Source organism: Cryptomeria japonica, chromosome 6 (genome assembly GCF_030272615.1).
Source record: "Cryptomeria japonica chromosome 6, Sugi_1.0, whole genome shotgun sequence".
NCBI lineage: Eukaryota > Viridiplantae > Streptophyta > Pinopsida > Cupressales > Cupressaceae > Cryptomeria > Cryptomeria japonica.
Window position 1 is genome coordinate 478,370,442 of NC_081410.1, and position 12,083 is coordinate 478,382,524.

At 31.2% G+C, this 12,083-nt stretch overlaps 1 protein-coding gene across 1 annotated transcript; it reads right to left on the reverse strand.

Annotated features, from left to right (window-relative positions):
• Positions 1 to 8,564: 8,564 nt before the first annotated feature.
• LOC131051082 (protein LURP-one-related 6) lies at positions 8,565 to 10,846 on the reverse strand. The gene is made up of 3 exons (XM_057985450.2): positions 10,422 to 10,846; positions 8,989 to 9,240; positions 8,565 to 8,873 (listed from the first exon to the last, which is right to left on the reverse strand). Exons 1-3 carry the CDS (start codon positions 10,656 to 10,658, stop codon positions 8,733 to 8,735), a joined length of 630 nt encoding a protein of 209 aa, XP_057841433.2. The 5' UTR covers positions 10,659 to 10,846; the 3' UTR covers positions 8,565 to 8,732.
• Positions 10,847 to 12,083: the final 1,237 nt, after the last annotated feature.

Sequence of the window (12,083 nt, forward strand, 5' to 3'; positions counted from 1 at the left end):
AACGTTACTTTGCTTCATTCAGCCTAGCAATATAAATACAACCAACATCACAAAACAAGTAAAGGTAGAAAAGAAAACTAAAAGCGATTGTAAATGTCTTCCTCCAGTTCAAATCCTTGCCTGCAGAAGATGATAGTGCATTTGAATCTTTCTATTGGAGTGAATTGCTTTTGTACAAGCCATTCCACAACATTCCTCTGCACATAGGAACATCAACTGATGAAGTTATACTGAATTGGAAACATCTAAATAGCACTCATTACATCTGATGGAATGTTAATGGGGTCCAAGAACATTCCACTGCTAAAAATGACGAAGACCCGTAGTTGCAAGATATTCCACAATCTACTGATCAAGAACTTTACGAGTGGGAGTTCCTCTCACAAATGGGAGCTTCAAACAACTTTGATGTTGCTACTCTTCAAATGCTTGGCAGGCGTGATTATGACCTCAACTTTAATTGGAGTGCATCCCTGCCTAATGAATTCCTTCATAGCATAGCCGCTCAATTCATTTCAACAGAAAAAAGCCAATCAATTGCCACCCTTGGCAACATTCACTCAAGTCACCCTAATACTTTTGAACTTGCAGAAAATACAAAAACTTGCACTTGATATTATAACCTCTCACGCTACACAAAATTTGAATGTCTCACGATTACGATTGATCATCCAAGGGACAACGAGTACTTTCTTATTGACCGTATACGAAATAAGTTAAATATTTATTTAAATCCAAAGCAATATCCATTGCTTGTGCTTGCACCAACAAGTGTATCTGCATATAACATTCAAGCTACAACAATCCATGCTGCCCTCCGCATACCTATTCAAGAATATCGTCCTTTAACAGGGCATTCCTTATTAATGTTTCAAGAGCAATGCAAGCATTTAAAGTACATTTTGATTGATGGAATGAGTTTCTTTGGCCCATAATTACTCATCAAATTTGATAACAGATTGCGAAAGGCATTTCCCACAAGGCAACATGAACCATTCGCAGGCCTCTCAATTATGTTGGTCGGTGACCTTTATTAGTTACCCCTAGTTATGAACAAATTGTATGCATCCCACTCAACAATACTCACTTTATGGAACTCCTTCATTAATGTCATCACCTTAGATGTTTCTTTCCGCCAACAAGGGGTCTCCCCATCACAAATGCAATTCTGTAACATTTTGCTAAACATACACAACACAACACCACTGCAATCAAACTGGGAAACTTTGCAGATGCGCTCAACACATGGCTTGACTCTTGACCAAAATAGGCATTTCGACCAAAAAAACTTTTGTTTGCAACCAATGCAGCTTCAAACTCACACAATATTAAAATGTTAAAACAATTGCATTCACCCATTGCATGTGCAACAACAATCATAGCAACACACAAAGAAAAACAAACTCGCCAAGATGAGCAGCTCTCATTTGAAATTTGTCTTTCTATAGACCAACAAGTCATGCTCATTGCAAATTTATGGATTGAAGTTGGTCTTGTCAATGGTTCTTTGGGACAAATCAAAATGATTGTCTACGATGCAGGTTCTAAACTACCAGATTTACCAAAATATGTTGTTGTCCTCTTCCAACATTACACTGGATCACCATGGGATGCTGCCAATCCAAAATATGTTCCCATTCCACTAATTACTAGAGGAAACCGCACACAGATTCCACTAACGATGGCATGGGGTATTACTATTCACAAATCATAGAGACTGACACTAGACTTTGCAACAATTGACATTGGAAAACCAAAAAAATAGGGTCTCACATTCACAACACTATCTCGAGTAAAGTCAATTGAACATCTCTGAATTCACCCTCCTTTCACTTACGAGAGGTACTCCAAATTGAAAGGTGGTCCATCAACCATTTCCAGAAAGAACGAAGAAGATTGTTTTCTTAAGCTTTCTTAGATCACAAATGCAAATTACTTCCAAAAACATCCAACACAGGTATTGCAACCACAACGTCTATACCCTTTAGCATAGCATATATCTTCTTTCATGCATTGCGACACATTATAACACTTGCATCTTGCAGGGTCATCAACAAATGTAAAAGGTTCCATCGCAACAAGAACTTGCCTTTCTCATTGCCATTTGCATTCAAAAAATACAGGTTCGCACATCACCTCCACTCACACTTCACACGGTTCTCGTTGCTTCTGTTTACCCTCTTTCTAATGTTTACTCCCTACAATTGCAGTATCTCATGTCTTCCTAATACTTCTCTCATGTTCTTGTACTTACAGGTCATCAAAAAAGAGATCGTTTTAAACCACACATGATACAAGGATATCTCAATCTCTTTGACCTTCCCCTTTAATGATGCTAACTTTTGTTTGTACTTCTCATCTTCTTTGCAAATTTAACAACCACCATAAAGTTTATTCAGACATATCGTCCACCTCGCTTTCAACAATTCACAGTGCCTTCCTTTCCTATTCTTTTCAATCTCCAACTTTTAACAGTTTCAATTATTTAATGCACCTACAATGTTCTAATAGAATTTTAATACTCACAAAACTGAGCAACAACAAAATGCATGGTCAACACAACCTAAATACAATACAATACAACATCAACAACTCCTCAATGCTTTCATTCAGCTTTGCAACCAACATATTACATAACATCAATTATGTACTATAGAAATACATACCTTAAATGGATGTATAACATGCTCACAATGCAAGCATGGGGGTTGGAGGGTGGCTAATTTAGATTTTTTGGGACCAACACATTAAATTGGTTGGGTTTTATACAGTCTAAAATAGTCTACTTTTATAATTTTGTATAGCGAAAATCTTTGTCATACAAGCTATACCATTGTAATAACTACTTTATATTGCTCTTTCGTACTATACATCATGTTGCCTTCCACAACATGGGGGTTGGTGGGTGGTTAACTTCAAATTTTGGGAACAACTGAAAACATTGGTTGGGTTATGTACAGTTTCATATTTTCATATATATTAAGTTTGCACTTCTTTTTTCCTTCAATTCTGTATGATGCTTTTACAAACCTACTCTTTACAAATCACAACTAACTAATTCCCACCTATTAGCCTCCTGTTGCAGGCACTCCCCCTGCAACTGCCAATAGTTAATTATATGGAGAGTACGTTGTTGTTGACACATATAATTTGAGGTTTTTGCAAGTGTCAATAAAACAAAATTAAATAATTAATTGTTTTTCTTTAAATTAAATAATTTAATTGTTGAAATTTAAGACTTTAATTTTGTTAATTGCATGGTTTAATACATTAAAAAGAATATCATAATTTTATTTTTAATATAGAATTAAAGGGAAAAAAAATAATTAAGATTTAAAAAATTATTTAAGAATTAAAAAATTAAATTGACACTTAAATTAAACTAAATTAAATAATTAAATCATTTAAACTCAAGTTGAAATATCAAGGTTCTAAGTTTGTTGATTTTATGTTGATACATTAAAAAAAATATGTAATTTTATTTTTAATATAAAATTAAGAGAAAAAATAGGCTAATTAAAATTGAAGAATTAATAAATAAAATAAAATAACTTAACTTGAAATTAAATTAAATAGCTAAAATATTGGTTATTTAAACTCTAATTGAAATATCAAGACTATAAGTTTGTTGATTTCATGGCTTGATAAGTAAAAGGAAAATCATAATTTTATTATAATGAATTAAGAAAAATAAAAGCTAATTAAAATTTAATAATTACTTAAGAATTAAAAAATTAAATAAAATAACTTAAATTAAATTAAAGCAAACAACTTAAATCAGCTTAAATGAATTGAATTAAATAAATTACACGAGTTCAAAAAACTAGAGTTGAAATATAAAAACTTTAAGTTTGTTGATTTCACAATTTGATACATTAAAAGGAATATCATAATTTTATTTTTAATATAGAATTAAGAGAAAAAATTAGCTGATTAAAATCTAAGAATTGCAAAATGAAATAAAATATCTTAACTTAAACTAAATTAAATTAAATACCTTAAATTAAATTATCTTAAATAGCTTAAATTAAATTAAATTAAATAAATAAAATATTGTGAAGAAACTTATACTTAGTCCAATCAACTTATTTTATGAAAATTGCAAGTTTTTCTCATTAGGATTAGTGTCAAAGTTATAGTATTAAGTTTGGGATCAAGGTTACAATTAGAATTAAGGTTTAACTAGGGTTTAGGTTCAGGGTTAATTAAGATTAAAATTAGAATAAAAGTTTCCATTACAATTAGAGTTAGCGTTAGGGTTAAGGTTAGGTTAGGGATAGGCTTAAATAGAATTAGGTATCAATTAGGATTATAGAAGAATTTTTTTGAGTTAGGGTTAAATTATGATTAGGGTTAGGACTATATTATGAATAAAGTTTCAATAGCATTAGGGTTTATATTATATTAGGGTTAAGGTTAAGATTAGGATTCAATTAGGGGAAAATATTATAATTGAAATTGGGGTTGAACTAGGGCTATAGTTAGGGTTTAATTAGGGTTATCGATAAAATTAGGGTTAGGGTTAAATCAGGGTTAGGATTAATGTTAAGCTAGGGTTTAAACGAGGTTAGCATTAGGGTTCAATTACAGTTAGATTCAATATTAGACTAAGGTTAAAGTTAGGGTTAGAATGAGAATTAGAGATAGGATTAGAATTAGGGTTAAATTAGGGTGGGGTTTCAATAAGGGTTATGGCTAAATTAAGGTTAGCGTTCAACTTGAGTTGTGGCTTAATAAGTGTTAAAGTTAGGTTTCTTTTAAACTTGTATTAACATTCAATTAATGTTATTGATAAAGTTTGATTATGGTTAGGGTTTAAGTAGTGTTAGAGTTAGGACTATGATTCAATTAAATTAGGATTTAGTTAACGTTCAAATAGAGTTACTGTCGCAGTTAAATTAGGTTTAAGGTTAAAATAAGGTTAGGGTTAGGGCTTAATTATGATTATGGTTTGAATATTTGTAGGGTTAATATTAGATTAGTACTTGGTTAGAGATAGGGTAGTGTTAGATTAGGGTTCAGTAAGAGTTATGGCTAGGATTCAATTAGGGTTCGGGTAAGGGTAAAATTATGGTTATAATCTAAAAATATTTGAGTTAGGGTTAAATTATGGTTAAGATTTATATAGGGTGAAGGTTAGAGATTAATTATGGTTAAGGTTAATGTTATATTAGGTTTTAAACAAGGTTAGCATTAGGAGTTAATCAGGGTTAGATTTAATGTTAAATTAGGGTTAAGGTAAGGTTTAGAATTGGAATTAAAGATACTATTAGAGTTAGGGATGAATTAGTAATAGTATCAATGCTAATTTATTGAACTATTTCACGACAATCTCATTACAATCAACTCTTTACTATTATTTATAAATATTAAATATTTTGAAATTTCATATCTCTCGGCATATTGTACTTAGATTTTTTTAAATATAGGTATGCTAGTTATGTACTTCCACATATTCTAAATGTTATATGGGATTTCAATGATTTTTTTGGTTGTCTTTGTATGTGACTTAACTGCTTATAGCTATTGTTGTGGCTTGTGGGTAGTAATGATGCACGTTGTGGGATTTGTTATATGCGCAAGGGTCAAAAAGCGGTCATTTCAAAGTGTCATCCAAAACATATTCCCTATCTCCCCATTACAAGTTGGCTTTGACAACCAAAAAATTTGCACAATTGATCCAATACTTATGCACAAATGCACCAATAATCGTGCATAATTGGTAAAAATAAAGTTGCACAATTGATCTAATTACCAACTTTTTTCAAAATACAAGTGATGAGTGGCCCACTAGATGATTTTATAGTGGAATTTTAATTAGTGAAATCCAATTAATGGTAATTAGAACATAGGTGGTAAGTGGTGCTCTTCCCCTAGTTTAGTGTGAATCTTTGCAGTTCTAGTTTAGTGTGAATCTTTGTAGTTCTAATTTAGTGTGAATGTTTTTAGTATATTATAGACAAGTTGAGTGTTATTTATCTAATTTATTTTGTATTAGGATTTGATTCAACACTATCTGGGTGTTTACAACACGGTCTTGTCGTTCAATCAAGCATTTTTTTGTCTTATTTACATCTTAACCAACTTTTTTGTTCCTCATTCCTTATATTTTGATTAGGTGGTTATGTCTTATTTGGAAATGTTTAATTTGTATTTTGCAATGGTCATACCCTTTACTTTTCCTATTAGTTTTGGGTTTATTTCAATTGAGTTACATTCTTAATGGAATTATTAGTGTATAGGTGGTATGCATTTAAATTAGAGTTGAATTATCAAAACTTAATTTAATTTTAGTTATTGAAGTAGTCATGGCTAGATGGTCCAATGAAGGATCATTTAACTACGAAGTCAATTGAATAAATAAAAACAAAACTCAATGGAACAACAAAATAGTGACAAATTCTTTGTTCATTCACAGTCACAAAAAAATTTCAATGTGTTGTAATGGACTTTGAACATGCTGGACCTTAGTCGTTTGATTACAAATGTATACAACCTAGAAAAATATTGCAATGCACTGTCATGCCAAGCTCTCTTTAATTGTCTTTTCTGAATTCTAATTATCTTCCAAAATGTTTATATATATATGCCCCTTGTGTTAAGAGTTATCTTAATTAGTCACATAAGTTCAATGCCTCATAGAGTGTGTAAACAAACCTTTTGGAATGAATGTAAGAGATGAAGGATGAATGTATCTTGATTGAATTTATACCATAATGTCCCTTGGGTCTAATATGCTTTGAAATGTGTTTCCCTTTTGCCACAAGCTTCAAAAAGTTATTGAAAGTAATGATAGTCAAACTAAGTGTTAGTTGGTAAGGCCTTGTCGTAGGTTTGAGACCTAATTATTCCTTTTGGTAATCTAATTCTCCTAGGATTCAGATATGTCAATGTGTAATTAGTGTAGAACATGTACTCCCAAGCACAAGATGAGATGCACAATTGTAGTGAAATGAGGTACAATTTGTGGTGATTGAAAATAATTGGAATGCAAAATAAAAATTTGCAAAGAAATAAATAAAGTAAAATAAAATACCTCGTTATGGATACAAAAGGGAGGTCCACTCCCTACCTTAGCTACCCTAACCTTATACTTATTTCATTGGGTTGGTTGTGCCAAATCCCATGTTAAGAAAACCATGTGTGGCTCTTGTGTTCCAAAATAGTGGTGCATTACTTGAGACTTTTTGTATGTGTGTGAATTTCGACCTTGGTAGTGGTATATCTATGATCTTCTCCATGGCTCAAGGGTTATCTAAAGTTGCATAGGAAACTATTACACTCAATTATGTAATATGGTTGGGTATTGGGTAACATTGTTCACTAGTCCTACTTGAAAATTTCTTGGGAACTAGTTTTGTACAATTATTTCTTTGGAAAATGTGTAATATTTGAAACATTATAATTTATGGTTATTAGAGCATCTTTTGAGTGATTCATTCATATATATATATATATGAGTGTGATCTTCAATGTTCATAAAGTAGCCTCTACCTTGGGATCATGTGATCATAATGTTTGATTGGAAATTGACTTTTGTTTTGAACCAAAATTATCTTATTGTGTAAGTTCTTATTTTTTGAATTATAGGTCTATTATGTAAATCATATTGGAGGATTTGCTTATAATAGAGTAATTTTAATTTTTTTAAGGAATGAGTAGTTTTTTCAATTTGAAATTGGTAGAATGAATTTCTTTGTTATGTTTTTGTGCAATGAATGCTTGCATGAGAATGGTGTATTATTGTGGGGTAAAATAAAAAATTGTTGTTATGACATCATTTTTATTTATTGATGTTTATGTTTAGATTTTGGAGTTATGTTTCCCTTCATTTCTTGTGGTGTTTGAGAGTCCCGCCTAGTGTTAGGAAAACCAGTCTAGTTTGCATTGCATTTTGTGTTCTAATGCTAATGTAGATCTGAATTCCTCTTCATAAAACCCTAAGGAAAGTTTATGTTTTTGCCTTATAAAGTCAATTCTAGAAAACCCCTTTCTAGGATGTTAATGTAAGACTACAACACATATGTGAGTGTGACACATTGTCATCCCAAATACATGTTATTATCTGGACCCTTTGGGCAGCAAGTGTGTCCCTACCTTTTTAAAAAAATTTCTTGAAGTAGAATTGTCCCTAAAGTCTACTTAATATATGTCTAGCAGCATTACTCATGTGACATTTTGGGTATTTTGAGAATTTTTGATCTTCTTGTACTCAACCCTTGACACATGTGTGCCCTTGCTTTGTTTGTTATATATATGACCTTCTGGATGTGTCTTTTTTTGAGTCTTCATGACGAAATTGTCATACAATTAATGAACTCTTCTACTCATACTTTCATTGTGATGTTCATTGATCATTTGAATGATCATTGTTTAGTGCTATATTGTCTTGTTCTTGAATGTTGTTATGTCATGATAATTTTTTGAATTTAAATATACAACCGTAACATATAATTGTTACAATTGCATCACAAAAAATCAGTGATTTGTATTTTATTGACTAAAAAAAATGTTACAATTGCATCACAAAAAATCAGTGATTTGTATTTTATTGACTAAAAAAAAAGACATTACAACATTTCTTTTATTATCTTCCTCAACAATGTGAAAGTTTTATTCCCATTAAACCAATGAGTCCAATGGCCAATTTTGCATTATTAATGCACAAAAACAAATAGCAGATTCCCAACTAAACAATTATGTTCAGGCCATCGCTGAAAAACTCAAATCCATCAATTCCCATCTTCCCCGCTTAGATTTCGAAGAACAGCGATGAGCCCAAACACGAACGCCTGATCGAACCCCGCCTGCACTTCAACACTATATACGTCCTTGCTCTGGATTGAATCTTTCCTTGTTTTGTTCATACTCACCTAATCAATATTAAAACCCTATATCATATCCATTGAAGAAAAGAAAACCCAAAGTTTTGAAAAATCTATATTCTCAAAAATCAAAAACAGATTTGTGCACAGATATAATGGTTACCTCTGCAACAATGGCCTGAGATTTATCATAAATGGTGCAGGCTCGTTCTGAAAAACTACCCAGAATTTCAAATTCCCAGCCTTTCCCAGAGTTATTGGATTCAATAAGTGACACCTTCACAGAGTTATTGGCAAAGCAATTAATGGGGCTGCTACTGCTCGCCTTAAAAAGGGGCTTCATCAGCCCCTCCATCTCGTCGGGTACGAATCCTTTCCATTGTTCCCCAAGGCTGAAAACCTGTAATATCCCAACCTGCAAAACAGTGTGAAAATACATTAAAAACCTTACTTTTCCTTCTGAAATGTAAGAAAAGTATCAGGTGAGTTACATGGGCATATGTCCTTTCAATTTTGTTTCTGGTGACAGTTAAAAAAAGTTCAATCTTGAAGGATTCTGCCCATAATTCAAGATGGCCAATATTGATAAAAAGTTCAGATCTTAAAGGATTCTGCCCATAATTCAAGATGGGCAGTATTAATAAAAAGTAAAAAGGTTTAAATTTTGGAGGATTTAATTCATAATTCAAGATAGGCAGTGATAATAAAAAGATTCAAGATGTTCAGATAATTAAAAAGTTCAAGATTTTGATCATAATTCAAGATGTTTAGAGATAATAAAAAAATCTTAAATTTTTATCTATTAGTTGTGGATGATAATGTAAAAGTTTAAATTTTGAAGGATTTTGTCCTTAATTCAAGATGCTCAGTTTAAAAAAGTTTATACTTTAAAGGATTTTGCTCATAATTCAAGATGGCCCAGTTGTTGGGTGATAATAAAAAAGTTTAAACTTTGAAGGACTTTGTCCATAATTCAAGATGCCTAGTTGATGATAAAAAAGTTTAAACTTCAAAGGATTTTGCTCATAATTCAAGATGGTCCAATTGTTCAGTGATAATAAAAAAATTCTCACTTTGAATGATTTTGTCCATAATTCAAAATGCCTCATGATAATAAAAACTTTAAACTTGAAAGAATTTTACCCATAATTCAAGATTGTCCAATGATAATTAAAAAGTTTAAGCTTTCAAAACTTTCACCATGATAAAAAAAAAACCTAAACTTTGAAAGAATAAGAATGCACCAAGCCCAGTGATGCAGCAGCTTGAATCCGGCATGTTCCCATTGGGCTGCTTAGCTTATTTTGGCAGCAAAACATTAATACTAATTTGTACACTTAAAATTTGGAAAAAAAAAAAGAAATAAAATCTTTAAAAAAAGAGGGAAAGAAAATTGTGGAGCCATGTGGCATTTTTGTTAATAAGCAACCACTGCTAATTTCCAGCCCCCCCTTTTGTTCCATAGCTTATTTCTAATTCATAAACAATAGCTGCTCCACCAAAATAGGGAAAGATTTTCAAAGCAGAAAATAAAGTTAAGCAGCAGCATGAGAACATGATGTTATTCCTTGATATTACAGAAATTGAATTTAATACCTTGCGTTTGAGGGAGAGGATATGATTCCCTTTGGAGTCTTTAAGCAGAGCATGGTCTTTCACTGCTGGACCACAGCCATCCACCCTGAATACTTCATTTCCCTGATGGGAGTCCATCACAACAAAACCACCTCCATTGATGGTGCAGGGCCTCTTCCTCACAGTAAATACTTTGTGTGAAGTTGAACAGAACTTCTTGCTCACCACAGGCCTCATTATGGCACTGCTCTGAGTCATCTTCTCTGCATATCTCTCTCTCTATGCTCTCATGTTTAAATATTAGGGCAACTAACTCATTGTTCAATGCTCTGTCACAGCTTGGAAGGCACGGTAAGTAAAAAGAATAATTGACAGCTTTCTAACTTTTGGCTGGCCAAGAACCGGTTTGAATACCTTTATAAACTATAGATTAAAAGTAAGATCAGATTCTCAGAAAATCTCTGTAGCAGAAAATTATGATATGAACTTGTAAGATTCTGTCTAGAGAACAACTGTCTTGATCAGGTGGAGTAAAGAGTCACATGGGTTTTTACTATCTCTAGGACCATTTTGTCAACCAGGTATTGAATTCTTGGAAAGATTCCTGTCAAACTCTTTATAGATCAGTTTTGAAAATGGGCAAATTGTATTTTTTATATTTGGAAAGCTTGAATACTTTTCGAATGCAGATATTTAATTGATATTCTAGAATTAATGAATATCTCATGCATAAATTCATGGTGTTCATAAACATAAACTGATTCTTAGTAGAAGGATGATATTTTTAATATTCATGAAGGTTCTTTTCATCACGAGATATGGGTAGTGAAAGTAAACATGGGGACAAAGAGATTCATTTTATAATACAAGAAGGCTTTACATAGTAAATCTTTAAAGAAGGGTAATAAATTTTTCTTTTTATTTTTAAATATGAAAATTTAAATATCTTTTTTAATCTATTTATGTTATATAAGAAAAGAGACTTGTTGGGTATGTAATATTAAATCATAAAATAAAGAAAATGAAATTAAATTATATTTTTGATTATTTAAAGGTGAAGAGATGTTCTAATCTATTTTTAAAGATTCATGTGAAATTCTTTATAGATCAGTTATGAAAAATGGGTAAATATTTGAAAAATGTTAAAACTTTTCAAATAAGAATACCTTTTGAAAATTCTAGAAATAAAGTATACTTCACATATAAATTCATGGTGTTTATGCATAAACTTGACATAAATGGTGTAAGATACAATGACAAAATATCCATATTATCCTCTTCTCTTGAATCTGACTGATTTTTTACTTATATAGATGACAATAATGATACTCATGACATTTATGGAGGTTTCTTCACCACGAGCTATTTGTTTAAATTGTTAGTGAAAGTAAACACGAGGACAAGTATTTTGCTTTTCTAATATAATGAGGCTTTATATAATTTATCTTTAATACGATATTAGACTTGTAGGGTAATTAAATTTTATTTTATTTTTTAAAATTTTAATTTGTGTTTTTTGATATAATTTTTTAAATATTATCTCTAATCCATTCATGTTATATATATTGAAAGAGATTTAAGGATAAGCAATATTAAATTACGTCCATTCACTATATAGAAAGGAGGGGCTTATTGGAACCAAGAAATATATATATATATATATATATATATTTGATAGTGTGT